At 38.5% G+C, this 18,159-nt stretch overlaps 1 protein-coding gene across 2 annotated transcripts in view; it reads left to right on the forward strand.

The window, feature by feature from the left end:
* The window catches only part of pole (polymerase (DNA directed), epsilon), a 149,811-nt gene that overhangs the window by 82,912 nt on the left and 48,740 nt on the right, over positions 1-18,159 (forward strand). For both annotated transcript variants that reach the window (XM_073065749.1, XM_073065750.1), the window contains exons 32-35: positions 2,720-2,863; positions 3,478-3,618; positions 5,208-5,361; positions 11,181-11,287. In XM_073065749.1, the coding sequence (XP_072921850.1) occupies positions 2,720-2,863; positions 3,478-3,618; positions 5,208-5,361; positions 11,181-11,287 (546 nt within the window). The remainder of the gene's footprint in view (positions 1-2,719; positions 2,864-3,477; positions 3,619-5,207; positions 5,362-11,180; positions 11,288-18,159) is intronic.

Raw genomic sequence — 18,159 nt, forward strand, 5'->3', positions numbered from 1 at the left:
ATTTAATGCAAATGTGCATAAGATTAAAACTTTAAAAATCCTGGTAGCCTTTTCTTCAGTACAAGTGCACAGAGTGTATTGTTCAATTTTATTTTGATTTAGTGATGCAGGATGGGCCCAATGAGCCTGCACTGTGCAGTTACACCCATGTGATCAATTAACCTACTGATCTGTATGTCTTTTGAAATGTGGGAGGGAGCACCTGCAGGAAACCCATGAGGTCATGGGGCGAGCGTACAAACTCCTTACAGACAGCGACAGGACTTGAACACGGGTCACTGATGCTGTAACACCGTTGTGCTAACAGCTATGCCCCTATATTGTGTTTGTTATAATAACTTGTTTCATTTTCCTGGCAAAATCCCATTGAATTTACTTTGGCAGCTATTTGTATAGTGAGATGCTCAAAACCTCAATCACCTTATTGCCTCTGCAGTTTATGAGGTCATTGCATTAATCCATGAATCTGGAGTTGTTGCAGCTGTCTACCTCCAGGAATTTGCAAGCTTCTTTTGTGCTATTAATTGTAATTGTAATTAGACCTAGCACTCATACTTAACATAAAGCACTTCTGATGTCTTTGATTCAGAATGCACTCATTCATTCTTTTATCCTAGTTTTTTGTTTCAACTATTCACCCTTGTGACTGCATTTCCCCTTAAAAATACCTAAACCTTTCTAACCTTAGGATAAGTTCTAAAAATCAGTACACATTATATCTACAACTATCTCAACTACTTTCAAAATTTTGGTTAAAACTACCATTATTATGGCTACCATTAACTTTATTATGTATAGCCCTTAAACACTCAAGTCTGTTTTCAAGTCAGAAGGCCTTTGACCAGGTGCTGCAGATGAGGCTGCTAAACAAGATAAGAGCCCATGGAATTACAGGAAAGTTACATACGTGGATAGAGCGTTGGCTGATTGGCAGGAAACAGAGAATGGGAATAAAGGGATCCTATTCTGGTTGGCTGCCGGTTACCAGTGGTGTTCCACAGGGGTCCGTGTTGGGGCCGCTTCTTTTTGCGTTGTATATCAACGATTTGGATTATGGAATAGATGGCTTTGTGGCTAAGTTTGCTGATGATACAAAGGTAGATGGAAACAGAGAGTCTGCAGAGAGACTTGGATAGATTGGGAGAATGGGCAAAGAAGTGGCAAATGAAATACAATGTTGGAAAGTGTTATGGTCATGCACTTTGGTAGAAGAAATAAACGGGCAGACAATTATTTAAATGGGGAGTGAATTCAAATTTCTGAGATGCAACAGGACTTGGGATTCCTCGTGCAGGATACCCTTAAGGTTAATCTCCAGGTTGAGTTGGTGGTGAAGAAGGCAAATGCAATATTGGCATTCATTTCTAGAGGAATAGAATATAAGAGCAGGGATGTGATGTTGAGGCTCTAAGGCACTGGTAAGACCTCACTTGGAGTACTGTGTGTAGTTTTGGGCTCCTTATTTAAGAAAGGATGTGCTGACATTGGAGAGGGTTCAGAGAAGATTAACCATATAACATATAATATGTTATAAGATTCACTAGAATGATTCCAGGAATGAGAGGGTTAACATATGAGGAACGTTTGACCACTCTTGGACTGTACTGCTTGGAGTTTAGAAGAACGGGGGGGACCTCGTAGAAACATTTCGAATGTTGAAAGGCATGAACAGAGTGGATGTGGCAAAGTTGTTTCCCATGGTGGGGGAGTCTAGTATGAGAGGGCATGACTTAAGGATTGAAGGGCGCCCATTCAGAGCAGAGATGCGAAGAAATTTTTTTAGCCAGAGGGTGGTGAATCTGTGGAATTTGTTGCCACTGGCGGCAGTGGAGACCAAGTCATTAGGTGTATTTAAGGCAGACATTGATAGGTATCTGAGTAGCCAGGGCATCAAAGGTTATGGTGAGAAGGCGGAGGAGTAGGACTAAATGGGAGAATGGATCAGCTCATGATAAAATGGCGGAGCAGACTCAATGGGCCAAATGGCTGACTTCTGCTCCTTTGTCTTATGGTCTTATATTTATTCTCAGCATTTATTATAATCTCCTTTCAGTTTCCTTGGGATATCTTGTTTTTGTACTCTTGAGTATTGTTGACTTATTTTTGATTAGACACATTAACTAACTGCCCCAATCAGCTTATCTAATGAAATCTTGATTGATTGAATTCCGTTTTAATGCTTGACTGTTCAGTGCATTCCTAGTCAATTCAACTGAGGCATTAGAACACTCTGTGCGTATCACTACAGCTGCATATTGACGTTAGTTTAAATAAGCTCTTTTCTTTACTACCTTTTAGCTCTTTAGCTCTCAGAGAAATCTGTGCTCATTTGTTCCTCTTGCATATCATCAGCCTGAATCAGTCTATTCTCAGTGGTTGAGTCTTCAGCTCTAGACTTCTTAAATGTATCTGCCTCTCTCCTTTAAGATGCTTCCTGTACAGTAATTAATCCTACACTTAGATTGAATCTTTTGTTTTCATTTTTGTGTGACCCTTTGTGAACATTTCTGTGAAAACTCTTGGGATTTAAAAAATATGTAACAAACTCTAAATATGAGTGGCTTCTATTCCCAAGTTGGCTAAAGCTAAATTACATTACTTTTTATCACTGTATTGTGCTTGTTTATGATCTTTGCATTTGAGGCTTTTGAAATTAGTTTCTATTTGAACTATTGTAAAGTTTACAACACTTAAATATATTATTCTTCCCATGGTTCAGATTGCAGAAACGAGTCAGCCAGGTCTCTTCAAACTATGGGCTGTTGTTGGTAGTGATTTGCATTGCATTAAACTCAACATCCCACGAGTTTTTTATGTAAATCAACGAATTCCTAAAACGGAGGATGGTGCTGTCTACAAAAAAGTAAGTGTATCACTTTGTTTTTGAGCAAATCTTATTTTTCCCACCTGTGGTATTTCTTAAAACCAATATCAACGTTGCTGCTCATGTAGCTCTTGGGTGTGGTACACTACTACAGTAATTCAGGAGCTTCCTCTCCCAACCTGGCCCCTCCCTTTTCAGCAGTGGAAGAACCCTATACCGTCGTCCAACCCCACTGAGCCCTTGTGGTGGCTGCACCAAGCTTCAGTGCTCTCCACAGCACATACTCCTGCAGCCTGAATGTGCCAGTCAGCAGCATTCCTCTAGGGACATCCTGGTGTGCTGGCAGAGCAACTCATTTTGGGCAACCAAAGGGCATTTTTCACTAAGTTGATGATTTTCCAGCAGCACTGTCTGTTTCTCTGTCTGTCTCTGGATGCAGCCCTGTAGATCAGAGTCCTCTATTACGCAGCTGCTCAGGAGATATGTTATCAACTGAATGACTAAAACTTGTATATTCGAGTCTGTTTATGATGAACTAAAGCACTGTTTAATGGGAAAGTTTAAAAGTAACCATTTGTCTATAAATTTCTCATTTATATATGTTGTCACTTTTTCATCTGTTTGTTGAAATTCACTTCCTTCTTTATTAACAGGTCAATCGAATCCTTCCCCGTTCCAACATTATTTACAATCTTTATGAATATTCTGTGCCAGAGGACATGTACCAGGCGCACATCAATGAGATCAACGCAGACCTCTCTGCTCCAGATGTTGAAGGAGTCTATGAAACGCAGGTGTGAACAAATGATGAATGGCAGGCTTTGTTTATCGGAGGCTGGGCTTCACAATTGCAGCACGAGGCTTTATATTCTTCAAATGGAACTTCAATGAATGAGTCATATTTTTTGATAACACCCTTAGGAATCCTTCACCAGTTGCAGCATGAGTTTTTTTTTCTTAAAATGGAACTTGAATGAATGAGAACACACACAAAATGCTGGTGGAACATAGCAGGCCAGGCAGCATCTATAGGGAGAAGCACTGTTGACGTTTCAGGCCGAGACCCTTCGTCAGGACTTGGCCCGAAACGTCGACAGCACTTCTCCCTATAGATGCTGCCTGGCCTGCTGTGTTCCACCAGCATTTTGTGTGTGTTGTTGTTTGAATTTCCAGCATCTGCAGATTTCCTCGTGTTTGCTCTTGAATGAATGAGTCATCTTTTGATAACACCCTTAGGGAATCCTTTTAATCCTTCTGAAATTCTCTACTATAAAGAGTTCTAGCTTATTAAAACTATTTAAAATGAAGGTAAGATTAATTTATGAAAAGTTATGGGATAGAGAGCCATGGGGATCTGGCACAGAAGAGGAGTTGGGATAAATCAGTCATGGTCCTGCTGTGTTATAGTACCACATACAAAAGCAGGCCAGGCACCATCTATGGAAGTAAATAAACACCTGACGTTTCAGGCTGAGACCCTTCATCAGGACTTAATCAGGTGACCAAAAGATTTGATGTAAGTATAGGATTATAGAAACCATCTTAAAGGAGAGAGGCAAAGGCATTTAAGGAGTCTAGAGCTGAAGACACAACCACCAAAAATGGACTGATTCAGCCTGCTGATATGCAAGAGGGACATATGAGCACAGGTTTCTCCGAGGGCTGCAGGACTAAAGGTAGTAAGGAAAAGGGCTTATTTTCAATGCTAACACTTGGAGCAGTCTTGATCAATATACAGCTGTAGTGATATGCTGAATTATAGCTTTTTCCACATTGATATACTATCCAACTGAAATTAATGGAGAACTAAACTACGGTAGTTTAATTTTGATTTGGTCATCCAAGACTAATTGTATCTTACAAATCAAGATCTGCTTGTTTTCTGAGAGAGTTGGCATGCCTGAGCTCCCACAGTTAACTTTCGCATGCACAATTTCATGTGCAAACTGTAGAGCATTCCTGAAATATCTTTCAGCTCGAAGCACAGAGTAAATTTCTATGACAGAAGTATTTGCTGATTTATTTACAGCTTGCAAAAGAACAGAAGCAAGGTGCAAATTGAGAACAGATGTATGGAGGTTGTTTAGAGCCCTCTTGAATGAAGTTCCAAATAAGTTTTCCCAGTAAGCCACGGAAAAGATGGTAGGATGAAGGTTCAAAGGTCAAATTTAATGTCAGAGAAATGTATACAATATACATTGTATACAGATTTATCTGTACTGCTACCCATTTATTTAGATTCCATTTCCCATAGTCTTTAGTTTTTCAATTATTTGATTTCTTGTTGATTGTTATACAGTAATTACATTGATATCAAAACAAGTTGGTTTTTGAAAAGATAATATTGCAATGTTAAGAAGGCTTTTTTCCTCTTTAATCCTAGGTCCCTCTTCTCTTTCGTGCTCTTGTCCAGCTTGGGTGTGTTTGCGTGGTCAATAAGCAATTATCATTCCATCTAGCAGGACGAGAAACGGATAGCTTTGATTTGGAGCATCTGGAAATGTGTTCATTAGCACAGTTTAGTTACCTGGAACCAGGTAATAATCTACTGTCTGATGTTGAAATGTCTTACAAGAATACCATGAAATTTAGTAAGATTTTTATTACAAATAAGCTCTTCTCAGGCTTCCAGTCGGGTACAGGTATCAATTATAACCGATGTTTCTTCATCAAGGATGATGCCTGGGCATATCTAGTCCAGTGGTATTTATACCCCCATTGTCTGTCCCTCATGAGTGGTGAGTCCTCATCTAATCAGGTTTCCTACCTTGTTTACAATCAATTTCCGGTTCTTACTTAGAGCGAGACCTCTGTCTTTGTTAAAGTTCTTTTCCTCTAGTTTTATTTCAGTAGCTTCCTTTACCAAGCAGTCCCAAAAGCCATTGATGTGGCACAGTAGTTTTGTGCCATTGAAGACAATCCTATGGCCATTGCAAATGCAGTGTTCTGCTACCACCGATTTCTCTGGGTAACACAAAAATGTATGCACTTCCTATGCTCCTTAATGTGCATTTCCGCCATGCTTCCCATCTGGCTAATATGCTGTTTCGCATTCACAGGGAATCCTGTAAATGCCAGCCAACCTGAATCCCAGGTCATCTTTGACTTGCATAAGCTGCAATTTCCTTACAGGTTTGTGAATGGTATTAATCTGGTATTTCTTCAGAATCCAAGCAATCCTTCAAGAAACTGTGGAAATATAGGGAAGACAGGCGGTAGCAAAGGGGTTCTTCTCATTGTTAGGTTTCCTGGTTTTTCCGTTAGCCCTTTTAAGGGCCCGATTGATTTCCTTCTCCTTGTAGCCATTCCGAAGGAATGTTGTGTGTAATCGTCTTATTTCCTCAGGGAGACTCTCTGGGTCTGAAATAGATTTTGCACGGTTAATCAAACTAGAAAGAACCGCTCTATGGGAGGCATGAAGGTGGCTGTTAATGTTGAAGTATAAGTCCATGTGAGTGGGTTTCTGATAGACACCATGTCTGAGGCTACCGTCTGGTTTGCATTGTGTTAGAATATCCTGGAAAGGGAGGCAACCATTCTTCATAAATTGACTGTTTGGATGTATTCTATTTAAGACGGTCATGGAACTGTTAGAATGCCTGGAGTCCATGAGGCCACACTGCAAAGGTGTCATCAACGTACTTGAAGAAGCATTTGGGGTGTAAGGGCAAAGAACTCTGAGCCCTCTCCTCAATGTCCTCCATGTAGAAATTAGTAATAGCTGGTGACAAAGGAGATCCCATGGCCACTCTGTCTGTTTGTTTATAGTTGCTCTCCTTATAGAGGAAGTACGTCAGTGTAAGGGTGTGTTCAAAAAGGTCAATGGAACCCTTTTAAACCTTGACCGTAGGAGGACCAAGCAATCCTTAATGGGAAGTCTTCGTGAACAGGGATACCATGTCAAACCCATGTCAAAACTGACTTTGGGTTTAGCTGGATGTCGGTTATCATTTTAACAATGTCGGTTGAATCCATGATGTGATGTTCACAGCCTCCAACAAAGGGAGACAGCATAGTCGTTTAATGCCTAGAGAAGTAGTAGGTCGGAGAATCTATCCCACTGACGATATACCTCAAGGGGGAAAGCCTCCTTGTGTATCTTAGGGAGCCGATAGAGACTAGGTGGTACCGGTGCCTGAAGCAGAAGTGTCTTGCATATGTCTGCTGAAGGCTGGATTTCTTCAATAAATCAGAGGTCAGCCTCACAATCAAATCCGTGGGATCCTGGTGTAGAACTCTGTAGGCGGGATCATCCAGAATCTCTTGGACTTTCCTGTGGCATTCCTCCAAGGACTTCAGGACTATTGCATTTCCTTCGTTTGCTGGTAAAATCATACTGGCTTGGTTTTGCCATAGTGCTTGGGGGGCCAGTTGCTGTCATCTTGAAATGTTAAGTATCGGTAAAACAGCTCTTTTCAGGCCATGCAGACCTCTATCGTTACCTCCTCCATGGTATCTGGTGGTAGTTTTCGGATTGCTTGATCTTCTCCACCAATGTAGTCCTGACAATGTACAGTGGAAACTTGATTGGATGAGGACTAGCCTATCAGGAGGATGGGCTACGGGGGTATAAATACCACCAAACTATGCATTCCCATGCACCATCCCTGATGAAGATGGCAGTTTGTCATCGAAACATCGATTATAATTGATACCTGTACCTGGCTGGAAGCTTGAGAAGAGTTTATTCGTCATATATGCTGGGAAAACAGTAGATCCTTTTTCACCATTTTTAATTTTCACTCACTACAAAGGAAGTGAAAGGGATACTGAGCAGCTCATGTACAGTAACTCCAGCACATTTACCGTAATCAGTGTTACACATTCACTGCAGTACTATCACACATGCAGACAGTTGGAAACATTTGAAATTATGATGTTTGATGATAACCTGTATTTCCTGAACTGGTAAATGTGAATAAAATCGCTGTTTCTTCATCGGTACTGATTTATTTTGACCTTAAAAGTAACCATTGTTCAGAAGGCAAAATTGAAAGCAATTTCCAGCTTTGAATTGAGGCACTTGGAATAGACATTTTCCTAATTTATTTTTCTCAAATATTTCCAATTTTACCACCACATCTTGGAAAATTATTTCTTTTAAGTCTTCTGGAATATGTTACTATCTTAAAAATGAGTGTTTTAATTATTCATTTCAGATTTGAAAACAGGATAAACTTTTTAATATGTGTTTGTTCTTTGTGGGACACAGATGTGTTAAGTCATGTGACTAGGTTAATTTTTGACAACTAGGAAGGGTAGCACAGTAGTGTAGTGATTAGCACAATACTTTACAGTACCGCTGACCCAGGTTCAATTTCTGCCACTGCCTGTAAGAAATTTATTTGTTCTCCCAGTGACTGTGTGGGTTTCCTTCAGGTTCTCCAGTTTCCTCCTACAGTTCAAAGACGTACTGGTAGGTAGGTTAATTGGTCATTGTAAATTGTCCTGAGATTAAACTGGGGTATTGCTGTGTGGTGTGGCGCAAAAGACTGGAGGAGCTACTCCAAGCTGTATCGCTCAATAAAAAATTAAAAGAGTTGCATTTGTTCTTTTAATACAAGTAGTTTGTTTATAATATAATTCATTTTTAATATTTGAGTAATAATAATTAGAAAGAAATATGAAATTTGATTAGAATAAAAATTTAAAATTAATAGATAAAAATTTAAGAGTAGTCAGTCATTCAAAAAAAAAGAGGTTCAAAGGTTTATTTTATTGTCAACATATGCAGGTACAATACAACTCTGATATTTGTCTACTCCGGATAGGTATTAAAAACAGAAAGACAATGGGTGATGATGAAAGAAAAGATATCAACTTCATTCTCCCAGCACAAAAAAGAAGTAAAACTTGCAGACTCCAAAATCTCCCCCTCCTCCGCAGCAAAAAAAATAGCATCAATAATAGTTCCCAATCCTCTCTCTCGCAGAAAAGAATAGGATCAAACCCCTAAATCCCCCCCACACAAAAATTAACACATCACCCTCCCACCAATCGACCACAAGAAAGAAAGTACCAAAAAACTGAAGGAAAACAATATAAAATACAGTACAATAATCACATGAATCTTAGAATATCAGGAACATATTTTTGTCTGCATACGAGGAGAGCAGCTGCATGAGCTCAGTCCTTCTGTAAAGAGTGACCACGACCCAGGTCCTAACGTTGCTGATCTGACTGCTGGCCATCTCTGTTGGGAGCCATCGCTGACCCCCACTGCATTCACTTGACACTTCAATCTTCCTTGCTGCTTTGAGAAGGATCCTAAACCTTGTCTCTGATCTTTTTCACGAGTCAGCTTTTATTCAATTGTCCAGGATAAATACCTTCTCCAGATCTGATTTTTTCCTTTAACCTTGCTCTGCCAACTTACCAATCTCAAAACTGGTCTCAGCCTTCTTTCAGGCTTTCGACATGTGCTTCTATGTGGAACTAATGGAATGACCCATATACTGCTGTTGCAGCAGATTTAATTTGGATAACACCATGGGGAAATTTAAATTTAATAAGACATGATGAATTGATTTCCATATCCAAAGTGATTTCAGAACTGTACTGACTAAATTAGTTTTGTAAAAATTGCTGAATCTATTAAGAGGTTAGCTAATGCATTACCCAAATGCAGCTTTTGAAGATGTCTACTCTTCAGTTATATACTTGAGGTAGTAATGCAATGACAAATAACAGTAGATCTTTAAAGTTCCATTATGTGATAGTAGGGGAAATTCAAAATTAAATTTCTATGCTTTAAAAGGTATTTAAATAGCAGGAAATGGGCTCTCCATTTCAGTTGAGGAGCTCTGATTTGTTCTATTAACTGAATGCTTTGTCAGAAGTATCCAATGGCTTTGTAGAACTTTATTGCTATTTGGTTGGTGAGTTATGTGATTCACCAGCAAGCGCAGTAGAGCATTTTGCATTGCAATGAGCATGAAATATGAACACTGATTCTCACAGCTACCTTGATTATCCTATATCCTATAAGGATTTGTTTTCTCACTTTCTCAATTTTGACTGCATCTGTTTTGATGAAGCTATTTTCCTTGCTTATGTTTCCCATATCTCTTTAACCAAGGGGTCTTTATGATACAGGATCTCATACATGTCCTGCTTCCAGAATATTCTTCTCTTTATCACAGACCCATGATCTCAGTTCTGGTTGCTTCACTACAGGAAGGATGTGGAAACCTTAGAAAGGGTGCAGAGGAGATTTATAAGGATGTTGCCTGGATTGGGGAGCGTGCCTTATGAAAACAGGTTGAGTGAACTTGGCCTTTTCTCCTTGGAGTGGCGGAGGATGAGAGGTGACCTGCTAGAGGTGTATAAGATGATGAGAAGCATCGATCATGTGGATTGTCAGAGGCTTTATTCACGGGGCTGAAATGGTTGCCACAAGAGGACACAGGTTTAAGGTGCTGGGGAGTAGGTACAGAGGAGATGTCGGGGTAAGTTTTATTTACTCAGAGTGGTGAGTGCGTGGAATCCCCTGCCAGCAACGGTGGTGGAGGCGGATACGATAGGGTCTTTTAAGAGACTTTTGGATAGGTACATGGAGCTTAGAAAAATAGAGAGCTATAGGTAAGCCTAGTAATTTCTAAGGTAGGGACATGTTCGGGACAACTTTGTGGGGCGAAGGGCCTGTATTGTGCTGTAGGTTTTCTATGTTTCTATGATAGGTTATCTTTTTTTTTACCATTCTCATTATTTATCAGGTAGTCTTGGCACCTAGCACAATACCATATCAAACACGCCTGCTTCGAGGTATTGTGAAAAAACAATACCCTGCAACAAATGCCCGTTCTGTCACAGTTTTCTTACTCTCTCAATGCCCAGATATTCTTTCCAGCATTTTACTTGTAATACTTTCAGCTTGCTGCCCTCAATGTAAATTTCCTTTACACTATGAAGATTAAATGCAAATGAGTTAACCGCTTTGTAAAATTTCCCTATTCAGTCTACACATGTGACCCTGAATTTCCCATCACTTATTAACAGCTCCATTGTGACTTCTTCATTTTCTGCTGCAAATAAGTTCTAAAGAAAGTCAGCGTAAATTTAAGGAACATTGTCTCATCTTTGGAGTTTGGCAATTTCAGATAATACCTCAATTTTAATGTGTGCCCATCTTTTAGTTCTTGCTCCATTATCATCCCCTTTACCCAAGTACAATCAACCACAATGTAATTTGCAAATTGAATAATTTCTGTAGAAGGGCCACAATTATACAGATGCCCAGACAACAAACCTTTTCTACCCATTGATAAAGTAATTTTGGAATTGTTCTTCATTTATTGTGAGTTGGTTAAATCCACTAGTAACTGTCTGTGCAGTAACTCATTCCTTGTTTTTGCAGGTAGTGTTCGGCACATTTATTTCTATCACAACGCTCAGGGGAATAAGGCTCTCTTTGGACTATTCATACCTTCTCAAAGGAAAGCTTCTGTATTTGTTCTTGACACTGTGAGTAATTTCAAGGAGTTCAGTTTCATTAAGAACTTGGCTATATTGTGTACTTTGAGAGGTAATATGTGCCTTGTAAAATAACTAATGTTCTTTTTTCAAAAAATAAATAACTAAAATAACGTGCATCAGTTCATTCTAAGGCCGGTTGATCTCAATTGGCCTTTGCACATTTGGAAAAGGGGAAGGAAAAGTCCAGTTTCACCCAAGTGCATGTGTGTGTGACCATTGAAGGCATGACGAGCCTTTACAGTTGAGCTTTGACAGAGGCACTGTACACCAAAATAGAGCACATGAGAAATCAGAAAAATATTTTTATGAAAATGCAGGAGTGAAGCCATCTTGCTAAGAGGAGAATAGCCGGATCTTAATCGCCATTTATTGCTTTGCCATCCGCAAAATCTCTTGTATCTTTGAGTTGGAGGTGCAGGTGCACTAATATATTTTGGCCATAAAACTTCATTGATATCCACTATACAATATTTTCAAATGTGTTAATTAATGACAGGCAAAGTTCCCCCGATAGTCCTGGCTGAAAGGTATTCTAACAGAAGTTGCTGTAGGGGTTATTTTATTTTTCATGCATTTTTTGAAAAATGTTGTATTTGTGTGAGGATAACAGGGTGAGCAGGTTCAACTCCCTGGACATCAACATCTTTGAGGATCTATCATGGGTCCAACATTTTTTTTTATTTATTAGTTTTTTTTATACATTTTCTACATCGCTACAGATAAAAAAAAACCCAGATCGAAATGAAGAACATTAATACAGTGCAAAAATAAACATACAATAATAATATAATACAAAAGAAGATAATTGAGAAAGCACCCAAATTGAAGATATGTAAAATTAGTATCCTCCCCAAGCCCCGCAACAAAAAAGAACTCCAGACCAACCACAACACAATCTAGAGAGTATAAATCAGGACATTCAAACCCCCAAAACTGTAAATACACTTAGCAACAGAAGATATTAATGCCTTCTACCAACAAAAAAGGAGCTGAAAGCAAGGGACCGAAAACAGAACCTTAGTTAAGAGGAAGGTTATGAAAGTACTCAATAAAAGGTCCCCAGACCTTATGGAACTTTGTATCCGAATTAAGAACTGAATAATGAATTTTTTCAAGGTCTAAGCAGGACATAATATCATTAAGCCATTGAGCATGCGTGGGCGGGGCAATATCCCTCCATCTAAGGAGGATTAAACGTCTAGCCAGGAGAGATGCAAAAGATAATATTCGACACTTAGTCGAACTCAGATGTAAATCTGTCTCACCCAAAAAACCAAACAAAGCAATTAAAGGGTTAGGTTCTAGGTGGTGATTCAGAATATAAGATAACGTTATGAAGACATCTTTCCAAAATTTCTCCAAGCTAGGACAAAACCAATACATATGAATGAGAGAGGCCTCGCCCCTTTTGCATTTATCACAGAGAGGACTAATGTTAGGGTAAAATCGAGACAGTTTAGATTTAGACATATGGGCTCTATGAACAATCTTAAACCGTAAAAGGCAATGGCGAGCACAAAGAGAGGTTGAATTAACCGATTTGAGAATCGAGTCCCAAGTCTCATCAGATAAGGAGATATTTAAATCATGCTCCCAAGCCATTCTAATTTTATCCACAGGGGGACGCCGTAAGGATGCTAATTTATCGCGAATAAATGATATTAGACCTTTACCTAGTGGATTAATAGAAAGAAATAAATCCATAACATTTTTCTCAGGCATTACAGGGAAGTTAGGAATTAAAGGATTAATAAAGTGTCTAATTTGGAGATATCTAAAAAAAATGAGCATTGGGCAGATTGAACTTAGCAGAGAGCTGTTGAAAAGATGCGAAGCGATTATCAATAAAAAGATCTTCAAAATGTCTAATGCCCTTCCTATACCAATCATGGAATGCTGAATCATACGTAGTAGGTAAAAAAAAGGTGATTATGTAAGATAGGGCTAGAAAAGGAAAAACCATGGAAACCATAAAACTTCCTAAACTGAGCCCATATACGCAAAGTGTGTCTAACAAGAGGATTAACAATTAATCTGGACAAACTACTAGGGAGTACAGAGCCAAGAAGTGCAGAGATAGATAAATCTTTAGTGGAACTCAACTCCATTGCCACCCAATTAGGGCACTCAGGTTGGCCATGGAAAAAAGACCAAAAGGTAGCACAATGTATATTGGCTGCCCAATAATATAAACAAAAGTTAGGTAAAGGCATGTCACCCTCTTTTTTTAGATTTTTGGAGATAAACTTTATTAATTCTAGAGCGCTTTTTCTTCCACAGATATGACAAAATAATAGAGTCTAAGGAATCAAAAAAAGATTTAGGAATAAAAATTGGGATTGATTGAAATAAATATAAGAGTTTAGGGAGAACATACATTTTAACAACATTGATACGACCTACCAAAGACATAGATAGAGGTGACCATTGTAACAGACTCTGTTTTATAGTATATGAAAGATTGGCAAAATTTTCACAAAAGAGATCTTTAAACTTCCTTGTGACTGTAATCCCAAGATAAGTAAATTGATTATGAACTACTTTAAAAGGGAGATCGCGAAATGTTAATTCTTGTGCTTCTTTATTAATTGGGAAAAATTCGCTCTTATGTAGATTAAGTTTATATCCAGAGAACTGGCTAAACTGATCAAGAAGTGAAAACATTGGAGGTAAGGATGTAGACGGATTTGAATGAAAAAGTAATAAGTCATCAGCATAAAGAGAAACACTATGCTCAACACCCCCCTCTCCAAATCCCGGTCAATACAGGACAATTTCGAAATGCTATCGCCAAAGGTTCTATAGCCAAATCAAAGAGAAAGGGACTTAAAGGGCATCACTGGCGGGTGCCACGTTTGAGGTTACATAACTGGGATTTTTGAAAATTAGTCAAAACAGAGGCGGTAGGACACAAATACAGCAATTTGATCCAAGAGATAAAACTTTGACCGAAGTCAAATTTTTCTAAAACTGCAAAAAGGTAGTTCCACTCTATACGATCAAATGCTTTCTCCGCATCGAGGGAAATAACACATTCAGGAATCCCAGTTGGAGGTGAATATAAAATGTTAAATAACCGCCGAATGTTAAAAAAAGGAAGACGGTTTTTAATAAAACCAGTTTGATCATCAGAAATAATAGAGGAAATAACAGTTTCTAATCTATAAGCCAAAACTTTGGCCAAGATTTTAACACCAACATTAAGCAAAGAGATCGGCCTATACGAGGAACACTCTGTTGGGTCTTTACCCTTTTTTAATAAAAGAATAATAGATGCCTCATTAAATGAGGGTGGCAATTTACCGTAATTAAACGAGTCAGATAATACTGAGAATAACTGAGGAGAAAGAAGTGAAGAGAATGATTTATAAAATTCTACGGGGTACCCATCAGGTCCAGGAGATTTCCCTGAAGACAATGCAGACAGAAATTGCAAAAGATATTTCTTCTGATGATATAGGCGCATTAAGTTTGGCTTTAAAATCAGATGAAAGCGAAGGAATATTCAGATTATTTTAAAAATGATCAACAGAGACATTGTCATTCAAAGATTCAGAGGAATAAAGTCGAGAATAGAAATTTTTAAATGCGTCATTGATTTCTAAGTGATCTGACGTAACGTCTCCATTCTCCTTCCGGATCTTTGTAATATGTTGTTTGGCTTTGGAACGTCTCAGCTGATTGGCTAGAAATTTACCAGATTTGTCACCATGAATATAGAAGCAACTCTTACTTTCAAGAAGTTGGCGTTCGACAGGTTGGGTAGACAGAAGATTGAATTTAGTTTGAAGTTCTACATGCTTCTTATATAATTCAGGATTCTTAGTTTGAGCATACAGTTGATCCAATTCTTTAATCTGATTAATGTTTGCTGTATAGGAGATTATTTGACTCCTCAAATATGCTTTCATGGCATCCCAGACAATCTGGGATGACATTTCAGATGATGTATTGGTGTTAAAATAAAAGGTTATCTGATCCTTAATAAATTTTAGAAAATCATCATCCGATAATAAAGTCGAGTCAAAACGCCAGTGTTTATTCCGCTGAGGGAGACCAGGAAATTTTAAAGACAAAGTAATTGGGGCATGGTCAGAAATGAGTATACTCTGATAGTCACAAGAATAGACAAATGGGATAAGTTGATTATTGAGTAAAAAGTAGTCAATTCTAGTAAAGGTATGATGAACATGTGAAAAAAAAGAATAGTCTCTCTCAGTAGGATGAAGGAAACACCATATATCAGAGATACCATAATTAGAGAGAAAAGAGTGAATAGCTAAGGCAGATTTAGTAAGTAGTCTAGTAACAGAGGACAATCGGTCCAAATTAGGATCTAACCAGCAATTGAAATCGCCACCCAGTATAAGAGAGTATGAGTTTAAATCTGGTAGTGGGAGAAAAAACGTTCAAAAAAATTAACATCATCGAAATTGGGAGCATACAGGTTTGCTAGTACAACTTTAGTATTGTATAATTTACCAGAAACAATAATAAAACGGCCGTTTGTATCAGATATCTTATTATGGAGTTCAAAAGGAATATTTGAATTAATAAGGATGGAGACCCCCCCTAGCTTTGGCAGCAAAGGATGAATGAAAATGCTGACCCGCCCACTTTGACAGAAGCCGAGAATTATCAAAACTACGAATATGAGTTTCTTGAAGGAAAGCAATGTCAGCTTTGAGTTGTTTAATATGCGAGAAGACCTTCCTTCTTTTAACAGGATGATTCAATCCCTTTACATTCCAGCTCACAAATTTAAGTGAATTAACCATTATCAATTGTTAGTGCATAGAAGGTAGCAGGCATATAAAAAATCAAGCAGTACAATAACAGTCTGGGAGCAAAAATGTAAACATAGATCCGTAGAATCAAAACAGAGACATGTCCTGAATAACAAAGGAAAACAAAAGAAACAGTGAGTAGTGTTGGAACTGGAGAACCCCCCCCCCCCCCCGCAACCCAAAATTAGATGGCTACCTAAAAAAGCAGCTAGGTCTACCAAAAAAATCAACCCAAGTATGACTTCCAGTTCTGTGTCGTTAACAAAAGTTCCGTATAAATAATATAGCAAATAATAACTAATTTATGCACGAGAAAACAGAATTATAAATAGGAACAACTTCAGCAGAAGTATAAAACTTAATACAAAAAAAATCAGAAGAAAACTAAAACTAACCTACCCGCTAAAAATTGTAAAAGATTAAAAGAAAAAAAAGGAGGGAGAAAAGGGGGAAATTATAAAATTCAAAGAGAGTCCTTATCAACCATTTACAGAAAAAAAAGCAAAACTTAAACTATGAATCAACCAACAGGGAGGCCTTCAATAAAAACTCCAAACCTCCAAAACAAGTTAAAGACAATTGTAGTTCTCTATAGATAATGTTATACAGAAGTAAAATAGATTACACAGGTAAAATCTAAAAGTTTGCAGGGAAACATTAAACTTAAATTATCTATTTAGAAAAAATGCACCAAGTCCAGGGAGAGATTGACTACAGCCCTTAGAGTTTCAATAATTAATGTCTGAATTATTCAAGTAAAGTCTGGGTTCGGAAAAAATAGTTTTACTTCGAGAAGTACTTATCAACCACTTTAGAAGGTCAGGCCGGTTCCGAAGAAGACGAGGTGGCTGGAAGACTTCCAACAAACGCCTCAGCCTCCTTCACTGACTTAAACCACTTATATTCTCCAGTAGTAAGCGTAATTCGAAGATCGGCTGGGTTTCGAAGAGAGGGTCTGAATCCGCGATCAAAAAGCACTTTCATTACACCTTTAAACTCAGCACGCATCTTCAGAACCTGGGGGGCAAAATCCTCCACAAAACGAATGACCGTATTTTGAAAGGCGAAAGTACCTCTGCGGCGTGCCTCCATCATCAAACAGTTTTTCACCTGGTATTGATGAAAGCATAAAATAATCGGCCGTGGGCGGGAACCCAGAATTGCTCGAGGAACATAGATCCTGTGTGCCCTTTCAAGCTCAGGTGGAGTTGGAAAAAATTCTTTCCCAAAAATCTCACAGAGAAACTTGGAAGAAAATTCAACAGGAGAGCCCTTTTCGGTGGCCTCTGGCAAACCAAGAATTCGTAGATTGCAACGCCTGCTCCAATTTTCAAGATCCACCATTTTGGAAAAAAGTTTACTATTTTTCTCCTCTAGGTTGGAGCAGAGACACGGCGTTTTAAATCTTCAGAAGTTTCGTCAATGCGAGATAAATGTTCAGCATGATCATCCACTCTAGCATTAATCTGATCCAGTTTGACATTCAGCTGGTTGAAAGAAGTTCTAAATTCAGTTCTAAAATCCATTAAAGTATCTTGTCGATGTTGTTCCAGAACAGCAAGAATGTCAGCCGGCAAAGCCGTAGAAGTTTCCTTTTTCCCGGTTTTAGTACTTTTGGTAGCCATTATAAGATAGATGCGTTTGCAGGCAGGTAAAAGAGAACTAATAAAATACCTAACTAAGGTTTAAGAAGGGAGACACATAGTGCAACGGTAAGAAGAATAACAGAGCAAAAGTTCGGAGCGACTAAGCAATCGCCATCTTACCGGAAGTCCCCCAACATTTTGATGTAATTGCAAGGAAGGCATACCAGTGGCAGTACTTCGTTAGGAGTTTAAGAGATTTGCTGTAGTTGAGGTTGGTTCACAAATAGAGAAAGCTAGTAGACAGTGTGTGAGGGAGGATAGGCAGGTGATTGAGAAGGGGAGCGCTCAGACGGAAGATGTAGGGGAGAAGGAAGAAAAAGATAATAAAATTGATCACATTGTTAGGGATAAATAGAGAGGAAGAGGTGGAGAGTTTCTTAAATGCATCTATTTTAATGCTAGGAGCATTGTAAGAAAGGTGGATGAG

Source organism: Hemitrygon akajei, chromosome 14 (genome assembly GCF_048418815.1).
Source record: "Hemitrygon akajei chromosome 14, sHemAka1.3, whole genome shotgun sequence".
Classification (NCBI taxonomy): Eukaryota; Metazoa; Chordata; class Chondrichthyes; order Myliobatiformes; family Dasyatidae; genus Hemitrygon; species Hemitrygon akajei.